General features: G+C 38.1%; 1 protein-coding gene and 1 pseudogene across 5 annotated transcripts in view; one reads left to right on the top strand and one right to left on the bottom strand.

Moving 5' to 3' along the window:
* CDC20B (cell division cycle 20B) overlaps positions 1 to 18001 on the top strand; it is a 48223-nt gene that overhangs the window by 12824 nt on the left and 17398 nt on the right. For all 5 annotated transcript variants that reach the window (XM_006927746.4, XM_019834099.3, XM_019834107.3 and 2 more), the window contains exons 3-5: positions 10414 to 10642; positions 11621 to 11751; positions 17171 to 17264. In XM_006927746.4, coding sequence (XP_006927808.2) covers positions 10414 to 10642; positions 11621 to 11751; positions 17171 to 17264 — 454 coding nt within the window. The remainder of the gene's footprint in view (positions 1 to 10413; positions 10643 to 11620; positions 11752 to 17170; positions 17265 to 18001) is intronic.
* Positions 1486 to 1885, bottom strand: LOC101087552 (annotated as a pseudogene).

Raw genomic sequence — 18001 nt, 5'->3', positions numbered from 1 at the left:
TTTAAAACAGCCTGGCTCTGACCCCTGACAATGAAGGATTTCAGGGTTCACCAATGGTCTGCAACCTGTAGATGGAAAAATACTGAACTTGATAATAAATCAGGAATTTAACAATTAAATAAGACAATTCTACCAAGAAGGCAAAAATGAACAAGGAAACCCTCCAAACCCACCTCTACCTCGGTGCATCATCTAGTTGCTTCTTTTTTTTTTACCTTCACTTTTCCTGTGGCTGTTGCCTCTTACAGGAGGCTTAACTTTACTGTTGAAAATTATAGGGGTAGGTGTGGACAGGAAATGGAGGTAGCTGCATATCCTGAAATCCATGGTTCCTTTAGTCACCTTGGACTCTTCCCCAAGACACACAGCAAATTTCAAATTAAGGTGCCTCATTCTACCTGGTCCTGACTCTTGGTGTCGCTCAGGGTGCTGGTAGCTCTGCCTCTGGAGCCAAACCCACAGCTTAAGCATATAAAACCTGTCAAAAGACTGATAAACCACTTGCTCCCACTCTTGCTGCCTGATAATAAAGAATACAGTAGAAAAGTATTCTCCTGTAAACCTAATACCCAGTAAACAACAAAAAAATATACAAACCACGTATCACCTCTTCACTATGATAATTTTTCTTTGGTGCTCTCTGGCTGAGTTAATAAGAAAGCCAAACTTCATATGACACCCGGACTTCAATTCTCTGACCTTGCTACACCAAGGTTCTTGGACTTAAAAGTGCTGCCATCACCTGGTGCTTGTTAGAGACGCAGCTATTCAAGCCCCACCTCAGATTTCCTGAACCAGAATTGGCCTCCTGACTCAAGCGTACATTTAAGTTTGAGAAAATTTAGACCTCAGTCTGTTTTTTTTTTTTTTTTTGGTTTTCACAGTAACAAGCCTCTTTGGTTTCCGTTTGTCTAGGCTGTTGAAGGACATGGCTCAGGAACTTGAGTTTTAATGATTAATTAAAAAAAAAAAGTTAATTCATAGAACACCTGCTATAATCTGAACCATGTAAACCTAGCCCATGATAACTGCTTTGAGGGAGACGACAGAGGGTTCCCTTGGAGGAGGATGCTGATTGACTGTACCCCAGGCATGGCCCCATAGGGTGATGTTACTTTGATAAAATCATTATGATTCTTTCTAGTTCAGTGTTTTGTAAGTACAGAAACTCCCATCAAGTGATCTACAGCTTGGTCTTTGAGAATATAAACATTATGCCTACAAGAGGTTCTGTATAAGCCAACATGCCAGTTATTAACCAGAAATAAAAGGCTTGTACAGGCCTGATATTTCATGTTGGATTGTCCCAAAAGTTCATGCTATATTAAAAGGACTTTGAAAACTGAAGTTAATCTCTTGTCAAGGCCAAAATCAAAGCCAGTTTTTTAATTTTACGATTATTAAGGTTTTTTTTTTTTGTTTGTTTGCTTGTTTTTTTTTTAAGTGATTGACATCTTTGTTGCTTTGGAGGTAGGGGGCAGGTGCTCAGGAGCTCTTGGTGGGGCAGGCCTGATTCCTCTTCACCATCATAGGCTTCTGGCTGTGCAGGATGGCGCTGGCTCTGCAAATGGAAGCCATGAACAGACCTGGGTGGTCCATGTTCTTGCGGATCCTGTGCCTGATGCTGCTAAGGGTGGCCAGGGCATTCTTGTTGATGTGGGTATGCATGTAGGAGGTGGTAGGTTTTCACTGGTCAGATCTCCGCTTCATCACCATCATTACATTTTTGCTGTAGGCCTCTGGATCCATGCCTGCAGTCTTGTGGTAAACCAGGCCATTGTAGTGGAAAGAGTTGCAAGCCTGTTGGGCTTGGTGCTTTATGTCTGCTTGTCCCTTTTGATCAGGATCAATTCCGCACGACCATCCATTGCAGGTGGAGGGACATGGTGGCAGCTCCTCTCACTAAGGTGACCGGGGACAGAAAGAAATATATATGCTTTTATAACATATATGATTTCATATATGAATGATATATAAATATCCTTATAAGCCCATTAATCAGACATTCAGCACAGGAGTTTGGGCAACTCCCAGCCTGGATGTTTGTGAACATAGATAGATTTTGGCCCTTAGACATTTCTTTTTTTCTTCATTTGTCAGAGTCTTTTTCTGTATATGTTGTGATATCATCATTTCTTAGTTTTCTGGGGGATCTGTCATCATTGTTTCCATGTTCTGTCTATACTAAAACCATTCTCAAATTATAATTATATCAACACTGCAATTTTCAATGCATAGGAGATAGTATGCTAGAAAAACCAACAGCACTCTTTCAGGAGATCAAGGAAGGTTTGTTAAAGGAGGGGAAGAGAATGATGAGTTGAAGGTCAAGGGAACCTACTGGGCCAATAATGGGACAAAGCAGTTGACTCTGTTAATCAAGCACCACAGGCACTGAAGAAGATACAAATAATGTCTGTGATGGAGGCGGCCTCACATGAGCTTGAAATCAGTTTTGGAGAGGAGAAAATACACAAGAAACATTTGGGGAACAAATATAAGGCAGCAAATAACTGAGTGCTAAATAAATGGCTTATGTTTGTAGAAAGCTTTATACTGCCCATGATTTATTTATAAATCAGACACATATATACACATATTAAAAGCAATCACATGTAGTATAAAGCTCTCTACTGGCAAAATGCAATAATGCTTTCAAACAGGAAGAAGTTAGTAATATCCCAATCACAGAACAAGTAAGTAGAACAAGCAAGAAGAGAGTTTAAGACTTTTAACTTTATAACCCAAATTATTTCAACTACATTCAACAATTTCTCTGTAATAGAAATATGTTTACTTAGAAAAAAAATGTGGTGGATGAGATTACTATAGTACTGTCTCTGATAAGGGGGTTTTATCCATCAGGAGACATTTAGTTTCATGAGAAATCACTGTTAGGGTCCGAAAAGGAGAGGGAGTGGACCACCACAACAAAACAACTTGGCCATATGTACTGAAGTTGTCTGGAAGGGGTCACAGAGTCTGCAGAGTAACAAGTCAAGATGAGAGATAATAGTGTCTTAATGAAGGCCGCTTTGGTCAGCCTGATAGAAGGGAGGGATAGATGCCAAAAACACTCTGGAGCCCCCAGTGGCAGGCATTGGCAGTGCAGAACAAAGCGACCAATACCTGAAAATAAATGCTCTCCAAGTGTTTGTTTGGTTTGTATTGCCCAATACCAGGATGAGGAGACAATGACTGTGAAAAAATAAGAAGAGGGACATTTTGATCTTCATGATTAATTTGAAATATGATTACGACTCCAAATTTGAAATGTCTTGCTGCCTTGTTGGACTGGCGGTGGTGGGGTTGGTAGGGGAGGGGCAGACATTCAGAGGCTAAGGAAAGGGAATTGGGGTGATATGCCTGAGAGCTGATGGGCCATCTTTGTTAATTTTGTCTCTGCCATAACATTCTAGAGAGACCCTGGCATCATCAGCATGTCTTTCCTTGGAATGTTTAGGTTTCTCTTACCTGCTGAATATTTGTGAGTCAGATAATTTATTACTATATATGTTTGTTCTATTTTCCCAGTTGTTTCATTTGGTTACTTCCTGACTTTATTTTTAAATTCTCTAGGCTCCTTTTTATTTATTTTTTTGGCCCTGGTGCTCTGAATTCCTCCCTATTTAAGGCCAACACCATGTGAATTCTGAAAAGTAAACAAGCCAAACTGATGTGCTTAAAGTATCCAGTCATTCATTCTTTTCTCCTTTGTCTGATTTTTCTTATCATCCTCTTTCTCTTTATTGATACATAGGCCAGTCATTTAAAACTATGTAACAGGCATTTCTCCACCAAGAGATAGATCCTGGAATAAAGTTTAAAAACAGTGAAGATGAAATATCACATTCTACCACAGCGTTCCCTAAGCTGTAGTCATTTGCATACATGTCCGTGATTTTGCCATCTGTGCCATTTGCTAGTTAACATTTTTGGTTCAAATTGGCTCATTTATTTTACCAAAATACATTTTTTTTTAATAACAGAAGGCTTTATGTCCACGTTGAACATTTTAAAACATTTAAAAATGTACATTAAAACACACGAGTATTTAAAAAATGTTCATCTGTACCACTATGAGCCACATGTCCTTGGAGGAGGAACTGACTGAAAACTGTACTACATATCCAAAACATGATAGAAAATCATGCTGTAACTCTTTGAAAGTTCTTTGTGCTGAATAAAAATTTGTCTCCTCCCATTCACTGTTCTCAATTTTGTCATAGGGAGCAATACAAAGTAAATTTTTCTTTGTTTCATAAATTGCCTTCTGTTTCATATTTGAAGATGGTTCCTTATGGGTGTTCTTTCCTGTAGTCTAAATACCCCAGAACCCCTCACTCCATTCATGTGTTGCTCTATTGCTGTGTTCCCTGACCTTGTATCATTGCAGTCCTTTCCTCTAAATGAACTCAGGTTGGGGATCCTGGCTTGCTTATCTTCTTCTTACAAGACAGATTCAAGACTGGACCCAGTTCTCCAGCAGATGGGTCCTGACCAGTGCAGAGACAATTGGGTTTTCCTTGTTCTTGTTTTGGACACTGTCTTTCCTTTAATGAGACCTAAAATTGTATTGCTTAAAAAAGGTCATTGCATTATGCTATTGATTCATATTCTGGTGGTGGCTGTCTAAAACTGCCAGCCATTTTCACTGCATATCAGCTCTCTCTCATGTCTAATGATAAAGCATCATTATTGCGTTAGGATTCTCTAGAGAAGCAGAATCAATAGAGTATACATAAATATATATACATGAGGCTCACCAAATTATGGAGGCTGAAAAGTCCCACAATCTGCCACCTCTAAGATGGAAAACCAGGAAAAGCCAGCGGGATAATTCAATCTGAGTCCAAAGTCTGGGGAGCAGCTGGTATAAATTAAGGAGTATGAAGGTCTGAGAACCAGGAGCTCCAGTGTCTGATGGCAGGAAAGAAATGGACATCCTAGTTTAAGAAGCGAGAAAATTTGCCCTTCCTTTGCCTTTTTGTACCATTTGGGACCCCGGTGGATTGGATGATGTCAACCTACAATGGTGAGGCTGGATCTCTTTACTCAGTCTACCAAATCGAATGCTAATCTTCTCTAAAAACACCCTCCCAGCCACATCCAGAAAAAATGTTTTACCAGATCTCAGGGCATCCCTTAGTCCATCAAGCCAATGTATAAAATTAAGTATTGCAATTATTTAACCTACCACAGATGGCCTAATGGGGAGTTTGGAAGGGGGAGGAAGGTAATGGAATGGAGAGGAAGGTAATGTCAGAGACACCTTCATGACATGATGGCTGATTCCAGTTGTGAAGGTGGGCTAGAAGTTATCCTGGCAGAGAATTGTGGAAGAGCATCAAGGTGGGGAGACAGTATGGAGGGTATGACAGGAGATGAGCCAGAGAAACACACAACTGCCAAGACAGTGTAAGATTGTCAATAAGAAATTTCTTGATCATTTTTCTTAACTGATACGTCATTTGTGAATAAATAATTATATTATATATAATATATGTATATGTACACACATAAACATATGTCTTCCACAATTTGCTCATCCATTTTTTTGCTGATGGACATTTGGGTTATTTTACCTTCCAACTATTGTGAATAGTACTACCGTGAACGCCCATGTACCTGAGTTTGTTTGAGTTTGAGTACCTGCTTCATATCTCTTGGGTCTGTACCTAGCAGTGAAATTATTGAATCATATAGTAATACTAGGTTTAATTTTTTGAGGAATTGCCAACTGTTATCCACAGTGGTACCACTTTACATCCTCATAAGCAATGTGTAACGGTTCCAGTCTCTCCACATTCTTACTAACATTTGCTATCTATCTATCTATCTATCTACTCACCTACCTATCATCTATTGCCATCCTAGAGCGTGTGAAGTGGTACATCATTGTGTTTTGGATTTGCATTTCCTTAATGTATGTCCTAATTTCTAATGGCTGCAGAATATTCCCTTTTAAGGATGTCACAAAAATCTACCTCGTCAATTCTCTACTGATAAACATTGAGTCCTTCCCGTCTTTATGCACCATGTGCCTCCTTTTTCAATGCTAATTTATACTCCACCAGCAATATATGCCAGTGTTTGTTTCTAGAACCTTCAACCTTGGGGCTTGTCATTAAAAAATACCATTGCTAGCATCTTGTTATTGTTTTAAGTTAGCATTTCTTTGATTACTAGCAAGGTTGAATATTTTTTGAGCATTTAATTATTTCTTTTGTGCATTGCCCGTTTAGGTCCTATGTTCTATTTTTTTTCTATTTGGATTGTAAATTTGTCTAAATTGCTCTGAGAGTCCTTTACACAAGGGTAATAACCTAACATGCCCTACATTTTATTAAAAATATAATATATTTTGGGGTGCCTGCGTGGCTCAGTCAGTTAAGCATCCGACTTCAGCTCAGGTCATGATATTGTGGTTTGTGAGTTAGAGCCCTGCGTTGAGCTCTGTGCTGACAGCTCAGAGCCTGGAGCCTGCTTCAGATTCTTTTTTTTTGCTTTTTTTTTTTTTTTAATTTTTTTTTTTCAACGTTTATTTATTTTGGGGACAGAGAGAGACAGAGCATGAATGGGGGAGGGGCAGAGAGAGAGGGAGACACAGAATCGGAAGCAGGCTCCAGGCTCTGAGCCATCAGCCCAGAGCCTGACGCGGGGCTCGAACTCGCGGACCGCGAGATCGTGACCTGGCTGAAGTCGGACGCTTAACCGACTGCGCCACCCAGGCGCCCCGAGATTCTATGTCTACCTCTCTCTCTGCCCCTCCCCCGCTCATGCTCTGTCTCTCAAAAATAAATAAATGTTAAAATTAAAAATATATATATATATCATATTTCCAGTTTGTCATTCGCAATTGAATTTCACACATAGATCCATGGTATGGTTTGCCACTGTAGGATCTGTAATACCAAACTCCTGGGATTTCTCAGAGGGAATGAGATGAATGTTGAGCAACTTAGGCCTCAGATCTCTCATCCGTGAAATGAAAAGTTTGAACTAGGGAATTGCTATTTATTGCCAACTGGATCCAGCAATACATTAAAAGAATTATTCACCACCATCAAGTGGGATTGATACCTGGGATGCAGCTCTGGTTCAATATCTGCAAATCAATCAATGTGATATATCACATCAATAAAAGAAAAAACAAGAACCATATGGTCCTCTCAATAGATGCAGAGAACGCATGTGACAAAATGCAGCATACTTTCTTGATAAAAACCCTCAAGAAAGTAGGGATAGAAGAATCATACCTCAAGATTATAAAAGCCATATTGAAAGACCCAACACTAATGTCATCCTCAATGGGGAAAAACTGAGAGCTTTCCTCCCAAGGTCAGGAACACGGCAGGGATATCCACTCTCACCACTGTTATTCAACATAATATTGGAAGTCCTACCCTCAGCAATCAGACAACACAAAGAAATAAAAGGCATCCAAATTGGCAAGGAGGAAGTCAAGCTTTCACTCTTTGCAGATGACATGATACTGTATATGGAAAACCCAAAAGAGTCCACCAAAAAACTGCTAGAACTGATTCATGAATTCAGCAAAGTCACAGGATGTAAAATCAACACACAGAAATTGGCTGCATTTCTGTTCACCAATAATGAAGCAGCAGAAAGAGAAATCAAGGAATCGGTTGCATTTACAATTGCACTAAAACCCATAAAATACCTAGAAATAAATCTAACCAAAGAGGTGAAAATTCTACACACTGAAAACTATGGGAAAGCTTATGAAAGAAATTGAAGAAGACACAGAAAAATAGAAAAATATTCCATGCTCATGGATCGGAAGAACAAATATTGTTAAAATGTCGATACTACCCAAAGCCATCTACATATTCAATGCAATCCCTATCAAAGTAACACCAACATTCTTTACAGAACTGGAACAAACAATCCTAAAATTTGTATGGAACCAGAAAAGACCCCGAATAGCCAAAGCAATCCTGAAAAAGAAAACCAAAGCTGGAGGCATCACAGTTCCAGACTTCAGGATGTATTACAAAGCTGTAATCACCAAGACAGTATGGTACTGACTGGCACAAAAACAGACACTCAGATCAATGGAACAGAATAGAGAACCCAGAAATGGATGCACAAACATATGGCCCACTAATGTTTCACATGCAGGAAAGAATATCCAGTGGAATAAAGACAGTCTCTTCAGCAAGTGGTGCTGGGAAAACTGGACAGTGACATGTAGAAGATTGAACCTAGAACACTTTCTTACATCATACACAAAAGTAAACTCAAAATGGATGAAACACCTAAACATAAGACAGGAAGCCAACAAAATCCTCGAGGAGAAAGCAGGCAAAAACCTCTTTGACCTTGGCTGCAGCAATTTACTCAACACATCTCTGGAGGCGAGGTAAACAAAAGCAAAAATGAACTATTGGGACCTCATTAAGATAAAAGCTTCTGCATGGTGAAAGAAACAATCAGAAAAACTAAAAGACAACCAGCATAATGGAAGAAGATATTTGCAAATGACATATCAGATAAAGGGTTAGTATCCAAAATCAATAAAGAACTTCTCAAACTCAACACCCAAAAAATGAATAATCCAGTGAAGAAATGGGCAAAAGACATGAATAGACACTTCTCCAAAGAAGACATCCAGATGTCTAACAGACACATGAAAAAATTCTCAACATCACTCATCATCAGGGAAATATAAATCAAAACCACAGTGAGATACCACCTCATACCAGTCAGAATGGCTAAAATTAACAACTGAGGCAACAACACATGTTGGCTAGGAGGAGGAGAAAGAGGAACTCTTTTGCCTTGCTGGTGGGAATGCAAAGTGGTGCAGCCACTATGGAAAAAAAGTAAGGAGTTTCCTCAAAAAATTAAAAATAGAACTATCCTAGGGGCGCCTGGGTGGCTCAGTCGGTTGAACGTCCGACTTTGGCTCAGGTCATGATCTTGTGGCTTGCAAGTTCAAGCCCCGTGTCGGGCTCTGTGCTGACATCTTGGAGCCTGGAGCCTGTTTCGGATTCTGTGTCTCCCTCTCACTCTGCCCCTGTCTCTCACTCTGTCTCTGTCTCTCTCAAAAATAAACATTAAAAAAAATTAAAAAAAAAATAGAACTACCCTATAACCCAGCAATTGCACTACTAGGTATCTATCCAAAGGATACAGGTGTGCTCTTTTGAAGAGGCACATGCACCCCAATGTTTATAGCAGCTCTATCAACAATAGCCAAAGTATGGAAAGAACTCAGATGTCCATCGATAGGTGAATGGATAAAGAAGATGTGGTATATATATACAATGGAGTATTACTTGGCAATCAGAAAGAATGAAATCTTGCCATTTGCAACAACATGGATGGAACTAGAGTGAATAATGCTAAGCAGAATTAGTCAGAGAAAGATAAATATCACATGATTTCCCTCATATGAGAAATTTAAGATACAAAACAGATGGACATAAGGAAAGGGAAGCAAAAATAATATAAAAACAGGGAGGGGGCAACACATAAGAGACTCTAAAAATGGAGAACTGAGGGTTGCTGGAGGGGTTGTGGGTGGGAGGCTGTGGTAAATGGGCAAGGGACGTTAAGGAAGACACTTGTTGGGATGAGTACTGGGTGGTATATGTATGGGATGAATCACTGGATTCTATTCCTGAAAGCATTATTACACTATATGCTAACTAACTTGGATGTAAAATTAAAAAAAGAAAATAAAAAAAGAAAATTACTGTTTATTTCCAGATTTGCAATTTTGTGATTTTATATGAACATGTGATTTCACATGTTCAATATAAATGGTTATTTCAACTTCATATTTATATTGATATGTAATTATAATAACTGTAAATATAATCACTCCATAAGTTGCTTTTATATATCTTGAGAATCTTGAACAGAGGCTGTAAGTATACACACACATACATATTTATATATGTATAAAATAACATTCTCTCAGGTCACGAAAATAAAAAATCTCATATATAATTTGTGTTGTACTAAATGAGTTGTTAATAATTCTCCTTTTAAGGAATATTTAATTTTGCATCGTTGAGGCCACTATAAATTACGGCTTATACAGAGAAAGACAGATACCATATGGTTTCACTCTTATGTGGATCCTGAGAAACTTAACAGGAACCCATGGGGGAGGGGAAGAAAAAAAAAAAAAGAGGTTAGAGTGGGAGAGAGAGCCAAAGCATAAGAGACTGTTAAAAACTGAGAACAAACTGAGGGTTGATGGGGGGTGGGAGGGAGGAGAGGGTGGGTGATGGGTATAGAGGAGGGCACCTTTTGGGATGAGCACTGGGTGTTGTATGGAAACCAATTTGACAATAAATTTCATATATATAAAAAAATAAATAAAAGGAGGGATGCTAGAAAAATAATAAATTACGGTTTTTTTTTAATGTTAAATAGATATTTGACGGAGTTAATACTACATATTCTAACTTTAAGAGCAACTTTGTGAAGAGACTGTCAGCAGAGGTTCCCGTTGACAGTAGCCCAATTACCACCAGATGGCGGCAAAGCCAAACCAGGGATCTGGAAGTTGATTCCTTTGAGGAAGAGCGTTCAACCACTTACCTCCCAGAAGCTTCTGGATCCGTGCTGAAGATAACTCCTGAAAAAGAGACCTTGATTCTAGGTGAGGTAATAGAAATTCCACAGGCCATTTAAAAAATGTCAATGAAATAGAATTCCTCAAAGAATCTCTGTAGCATAGAACTATCTAGTATCACATTTAGTCAATTGCTTTCCTTTTCTTCCTTCCTTTGAATAAGAAATTTCCAAGGTGGTGGGGAAGGGGCAGGAAATGAAACAAGAACAAAAGACAGTATGTTGTATTTTAGATGCATTTCTGAGATTTACATTGGTATATGATTCCTTTTGTAAAGATTACATATGTAAGATTTTTCAGTGGTCCTTATTAGCTCCTCTGTTGAACAAGTGATATGAACAAAAATATACTTAGTTTTACAGGATGACTTGGCAAGGTTTTCTATGTAGTTAAAAATCTGGTAAAGAGCTGTCTCAATCTTGAGAAGAGAACAGATATGAATAATAATGATGCAAATAACACTGACTTTGCTATTACTTTCACTTAGAAAGTATTTCACTACTGTCATCTCAAATTACCCTTACAGCATCTTTCTATAACAGAGAGATGGAGAGGCAAAGTGATTTGCTCATGATCATAGAGTGGATGCCAATGTTGGGAAAGCAAGCATCCCATAGTGATTTCCTGGCAGAATGATCATAGCTTGGGCAAACCAGATACCTTTGCTCCATCACTTTAACCTATGGAACTGTTTGTAACTATTCTTCAGATGTGCAAGTATGTTCTTTCCATTCAGAGATAAAGCATTTCTGCTGCTGCTGCAGTTGCAATCAGGTCTTTAATCTTGGCATTTCTTACAGAGGCCACTGAGGCAGTGCTCACTTATGACCCTGGCATTCTCGACAAGGCCAGTCTTTCCTCTTTTACCCCCATATCCATGGTTTTTAGAGAGATGTGGGCCTGTAGTTTCACATTCTATTGTGAAAGACACCATGGGTTGACTTCCAACCAAAGTGATTATCTTGTTTTGAAGAACAAATTAAAAACTAAATGTTTTTCTTGCAGGATCCTACAAAGAACCACTGAAGACCCCCATCAAAGGGAATTTTGAAACAAATAACTCAGCTCTCCATTTTTGCAAGGCACCTCATGCACTGGGCAGAGGCTGGAATGAAAATGTTGCCTCAAAAGGCCAGGTGGGTAAAGACAAAAACCTGAAGATCTCATATCCTGACATGCTCAGACAATTGAGTCCCAAATGTGAAGAAAGAGCTGGCTTAGCTGCTCTTACACGTCAGTAAGAAAATGATGGGTTCCTGATAGAAAAAATGAGTGAGTTAAGGACATGAATAAGGGCACCTTGTAAAAGAAATATAGTAAAAGTTTAGTTAGTCTCAATCAAAAAAGTGAAAATGAGACAGCAAAAAGGTAAAGATTAAGATGACAGGATACTATGTAGAGAAAACCCTAAGGGGTCTACCAAAAAACTAATAGAACTGATAAATTAATTAAATAAAGTTACAGGATATCGAATAGGTATACAGAAATCCAGTGCATTTCTATTCACTAATAATGAAGCAGCAGAAAGAGAAATCAAGAAAACAATCCCATTTATAAATGCACCAAAACCAGTAAAACAGATACCTAGGAATAAACTTAACCAAAGAGGTAAAAGGCCTGTACTCCAAAAACTATAAAACACTGATGAAAGAAATTGAAGAGGACACAAATAAAAAGATATGCCATGCTCATGGATTGGAAGAAGAAATATTGTTAAAATGCCCATACTTCCTAAAGCAATCTCCAGTTTTAATGCAATTCCTTTCAAAAGATCAACAGCATTTCTCACAGAACCAGAATAAACAATCCTAAAATTTGTATAGAACCACAAAAGATCCTGAATGGCCAGAGAAAACATGAAAAAGAATAAAACTGGAGGTATCACAATCCCAGATATCAAGATATACTATAAAGCTGTAAAAATCAAAACAGTAGGGTGCTGGCACAGTACAGATACATACATCAATAAAACAGAATAGGGTCCAGGAATAAACCCACAATTATATGGTCAATTAGTCTCCAACAAAGGAGGCAAGAATATGCACTGGGAAAAAGAAAGCCCCTTCAACAAATGGTGTTGGGAAAACTGGACAGCTACATGCAAAAGATTGAAACTGGACCACTTTCTTACACCATAAACAAAAATACACTCAAAATGAATTAAAGACCTAAATGTGGTTCCTGAAGCCATAAAATTTCTAGAAGAAAACATAGACAGTAATCTCTTTGACATCAGCTATAGAAACTTTTTTTATTTTTTATTTTTTATTTTTTGAAACATTTTTTTAAAAGATATGTCTCCTCTGACAAGGGAAACAAAAGCAAAGTTAAGTGATTGGGACTACACCAAAATAAAAAGCTTTTTCACAGTGAAGGAAACCATCAAAAGCCATCAAATGGGAGAAGAAATTTGCAATATCCAATAAAGGATTAGTATCCAAAATATATAAAGAACTTATATGACTCAACACCAAAAAATCAAATAATCTAATTAAATGAGAAGATATGAACAGATATTTTTCCAAAGAAGTCCTACAGATGGCCAAAAGACACATGAAAGCATGCTCAACACTACTCATCATCAGGAAACACAACTTAAAATGACAGTGAGATATCACTTCACACCTGTCAGAATGGCTAAAATCAAGACAAGAAATAACAAGTCTTGGTGAGGATGTGGAGAAAAAGGGACCCCTGTGCCCTGTTAGTGGGAATGCACACTGGTGCAGCACTGTGGAAAACAGCATGGACATTCTTCAAAAAATTGAAAATGGAATTACCAGGGGTGCCTGGCTGGCTCAGTTGGGTAAGCATCTGGCTCTTGCTTTCGGCTCAGGTCATGGTCTCACAGTTTATGAATTCGAGCCTCACATCGCGTTCTGTGCTGACGGTGAAGAGTGCTTGGGATTCTCTCTCTCCCTCTCTCGCTGCCCCTCCCCTGCTCATGCCCTCTCTCTCAAAATTAAAAAAAAAATAGAATTACCATATTATCTAGTACTTCCACTACTAGGTATTTACCCAAAGAAAATAAAAACACTAATTCAAAAATATATATGCATCACAATGTGTATGAGAGCATTATTTACAATAGCCAAGATATGAAAGAACTCAAGGATCCATCAGTAGATGAATGGATAAAGATGTGGTATATATATATATATATATATACACACACACACACACACACATATCTATATGTATGTACATATAGATATGTATATATACATATGTGTGTATATATATACATATATGTGTATATATATACACACAAATGAATAAATAAATAAATAAATAAATAAATAAATAAAATATATACATATACATATACATACAATGGAATATTACTCAGCCATAAAAAGAATGACATTTTGGGGCACCTGGGTGGCTCAGTTGGTTAAGCATCTGACTCTTGATCTCAGCTCGGATCATGATCTCACTGTTCATGAGTTTGAGGCCCACTTTGGGCTCTGCACTGACAGCCGGAGCCTGCTTGGGATTCTGTCTCTCTCTCTCTCTCTCTGCTGTTCTCCCACTCTCTTGTGCTCTCTTTCTCAAAATAAAGAAATAAACTTAAAAAAAATGTCATTTTGCCATTTGAAACAACAGAGATGTAGCACAAAAGTATAATGCTAAGTGAAGTAAGTCAGAGAAAGGGAAATACCATATGATTTCAGTCATATGTGGAATTTAAGAAACAAATGAACAAAGGAAAAAGTGACAAACCAAGAAACAGACTCTTAACTACAGAGAACAAACTGATGGTTACCAGAGGGAGGTGGGTGGGGGGGATGGTTGTGATAGGTGATGGGGATTAAGAGTACGTTTATCATGACGAGCACTGTGTAATGTATAGAATTGTTGGATCATTATATTGTACATCTGAAACTCTTATATGTATGTTAATTATACTTATATTACAAAAATAAACATTAAAAAAGGTAAAGATTAAAAATATAATAAAATTACACATATTATGGTATGTTTCCCCTCAGCCCAAAGATCTCTTGTACAATCATTTCCAACTATTCTGTGACTTGGACTGGCATCTGGGGTCACTCAGGATACATTCTATTCTTCCTCTACAAGATGGTCTTTTAAATATTTCCCTTAAGTCCTTTTTACTGTTTTGTTTTTTTTTTGTTGTTGTTGTTTCTTGACTAAGTTAATTTCGTTCTTTTAAGTATCTTATTTATTATGTTTTTTTAAATGTTTATTTGTTTTGAGAGAGTGAGAGAATGTGCGAGCAGGGAAGGGGCAGAGAGAGGAGACAAAGAATCCCAAGCTGGCTCTGTGCCATTAGCTCAGGGCCTGACATGGGGCTCAAAGTCACGCACTGTGAGATCATGACCTGAGCTGAAACCAAGAGTTGGACAATTAAACTGATTGAGCCACCCAGGAGCCCCTTTATTATGGTTTTAAGATCTTTGAGGAATCTGACCCAAATCTTAGGGCACATGAAATATCAATAGCATATTTTTGAGTGTATCAAATCCAACAAAGAGCTTCTGAAGGAAGAAAGGTTTAATTTAGAAAGAGTTACACTAGGAACGTCATAAATTCTCAATTTAGGCAGTTTCTCATTTAGTATGTGCTTTCAGTGTTTGGCATTTGTATCTTACTAGAGGAACAATATCGTGAATGTAAAATTTAATTATTTGAAATCATATGCAAATTGAAAACAAATATCTTAGAGCAGGTCTTTTGCTGAGTGCTCTACTATTGGTTAAGGGTTTGGAAGTGCAGAAGGTTAGAGAGTTCTGAGTCATTGGGGAAATGTTGACTTTACGTCCAGGCCAGGTTATTAGCACCATTGCCTTTCCACACTCTACGTCTTGCCAGTTCGAGTTTGTACTGCCTTGAACTTCAGAACTTCCTTTTACTCTCTCCCTTAGGCTCGCATTGTTACAGCAATTGTAATCCAATCAGAACATTGTCCCAGCATCACTGGAAAACCTGAGAAAGGGATAATGGAAACTTTTTGACTATTTTATGTAAAGCATTTGTTTAATGACTGATTAGAAATCAAGCAGCATCAGGAGTAGTGCACATACAGTGAGGTCTTTCGCATTGACAGTAAATGTGTGTCTTCATGTGGTCCTCAGAAGTCATGTGAGGGTGTTTCTACAACAAGGACCTGCATAGCTGGGGAGATGTTCAAAATTATGATATATAGTCAGCTCTAGGCCAAATTGTTCATTAAAGTAATTAATAGATCTTACCTGGGGTAGAGCACCCTTGGGTACATCAAACAGAAGCACACTGTGCCAGGTAATGTCTTGGGCAGCTTTGTGCTGACTATAGATACTGGAGAAGCCAGTCGATTTTAGGAACATTATTTGTTATCAGTAGTTCTCAACTGGAGGTGATTTCGCTCCCCAGGGGACATTTGGCAATGTCTGATTTTTGATTATCACAACCTAGTGAGAGGGTATCTAGTACATGGAGGCTGGGACACTGCTAAATGTCCTATAATGGACAGAACAGCCCCTTACAATAATGAATTATCTACCACCAAATGCCAGTGGTGCTGAAAGTGGGAAACCCTGCTTTATCCTGAATTGTTCTAATTAGAATACCTAAAAATCCATGATTCATTGACTGACAATGCCTATTATGTGGCATGATATCTGGGAAGAAAACCAAAATCTCAAAATGATGCCTGTGAGAGAGACTTCTGTGTGAATTATGGTGATCCCACGATTGTTTTATATGTAAGATTAAATATATTATCATGAAGGAGAAAAAAAGGAATCATCTCTGCTTTACTGTTTGCTAAAATGTTTTTAGGAAATTTCTGCAAGTACTTTTCTTTATACTTGTAGTAATTTTCTCATCTGTTTTTGACTGAAGTTGGATGTAAGAATGTCAGAAGTGCTTTTTGTATACTGGTCCAAAGAAACAGCAATCCGATTTTTGTGTTCGTGGAAACTGAGGTATGTTACTTAAGATCCCAGTGATTTGGTGTTCCCATTTCTAATAGGTGAAGGTGTTAATGGAAAAAGACCTTTAGGATGATTAGTTCAATCTCAACATACTACAGAGGAGGAAAATTAAGACCCAGAGAAAATCTCAGTAACAGACTGAAAGAGCACCTCCAGGTTGAATGCTGAGAGGCATCTTTTGAAAGAAATCTTTCTTGAAAAAGTAGCCTTAACATACAACCAGCTTTATCATCTTGGGGAGGTCTTTCAGTTTCACAACGTACCAGAAATATCATGACATTTCAGTTCTTGCAGGCTTTGATGATCTCACTGGCCTTTTAGTTGGTTTGTGGGCTAAAAAGATTTTTAGGCTAGAAGAGTAAAGAAGATTTTATTTTAGCTGAGTAATACCTGCCCTATGGAGTTGTTGGGGAGATTAGAAATAATACATGTAAAATGCTCAGCACTGTATTCACTACATGCTGGTTAGGTAATAAATAATAACAATTGTAGTGTTGGTTTTGATAATGTGGAAACTTTGAACTTGCTGGTGAATTACTGGTTTAACACTATGTCATGCATAACATCTGAGATGTGCATATATGTTTCTAAAGAAGTATTTATTTGTTTTCAGAAATGCCTAAACCAGCTATTTTTGACCCAGAAGGTGGCTCAGTGGGTTAGTGGGAAAATGCAGCTCTGTGAGAAATCCCAATGTGTTTGGAAAGGTATGGGGCAAAGTTTTTGTTTGTCCTTCTTTCCTACCCTTCTCTCTCCCTGCCTTCTTCATTCCTTTTTTATATTTATTAGACTAATAAACATAATTATAAAATTCAGATAATTCTCTCTCCCTGCCTTCTTCATTTCTTCCTTATTCTTCTTTATCCATTCATCAGTTGGTGGACATTTGGGTTCTTGCCACGGTTTGGCTCTTGTTGATAATGTTTACAACTATTTTCTAAGTAATATTTGTAAACTGCTCTTTTTTGAGATTTTAGACTTTATCATAACTTTCTAGCAGAGTAGATAACAACTTAGTTCTCCTGCCTCATTCACCTCCTTCAATCTACTTATATCACACTTCTAAAAAGTAAACAACCCCTCACACAGTTGAAAATCCAGGGGCGCCTGGGTGGCGCAGTCGGTTAAGCGTCTGACTTCAGCCAGGTCACGATCTCGCGGTCCGTGAGTTCGAGCCCCGCGTCAGGCTCTGGGCTGATGGCTCAGAGCCTGGAGCCTGTTTCCGATTCTGTGTCTCCCTTTCTCTCTGCCCCTCCCCCGTTCATGCTCTGTCTCTCTCTGTCCCAAAAATAAATAAACGTTGAAAAAAAAAATTAAAAAAAAAAAAAAAGAAAATCTGTATATAACTTTTGACTCCCCCCAAACTTAATTGCTAATAGCCTATGGTTGACTGGAGGCCTTAATAATTTGGACAGGTGATTAACACATCTTTTGTATGCCATAT

The sequence above is a fragment of the Felis catus genome, chromosome A1 (assembly GCF_018350175.1).
Source record: "Felis catus isolate Fca126 chromosome A1, F.catus_Fca126_mat1.0, whole genome shotgun sequence".
Classification (NCBI taxonomy): Eukaryota; Metazoa; Chordata; class Mammalia; order Carnivora; family Felidae; genus Felis; species Felis catus.
The sequence above is the reverse complement of the archived record's forward strand: the minus strand, read 5'-3'. Positions and strand labels throughout refer to the sequence as shown.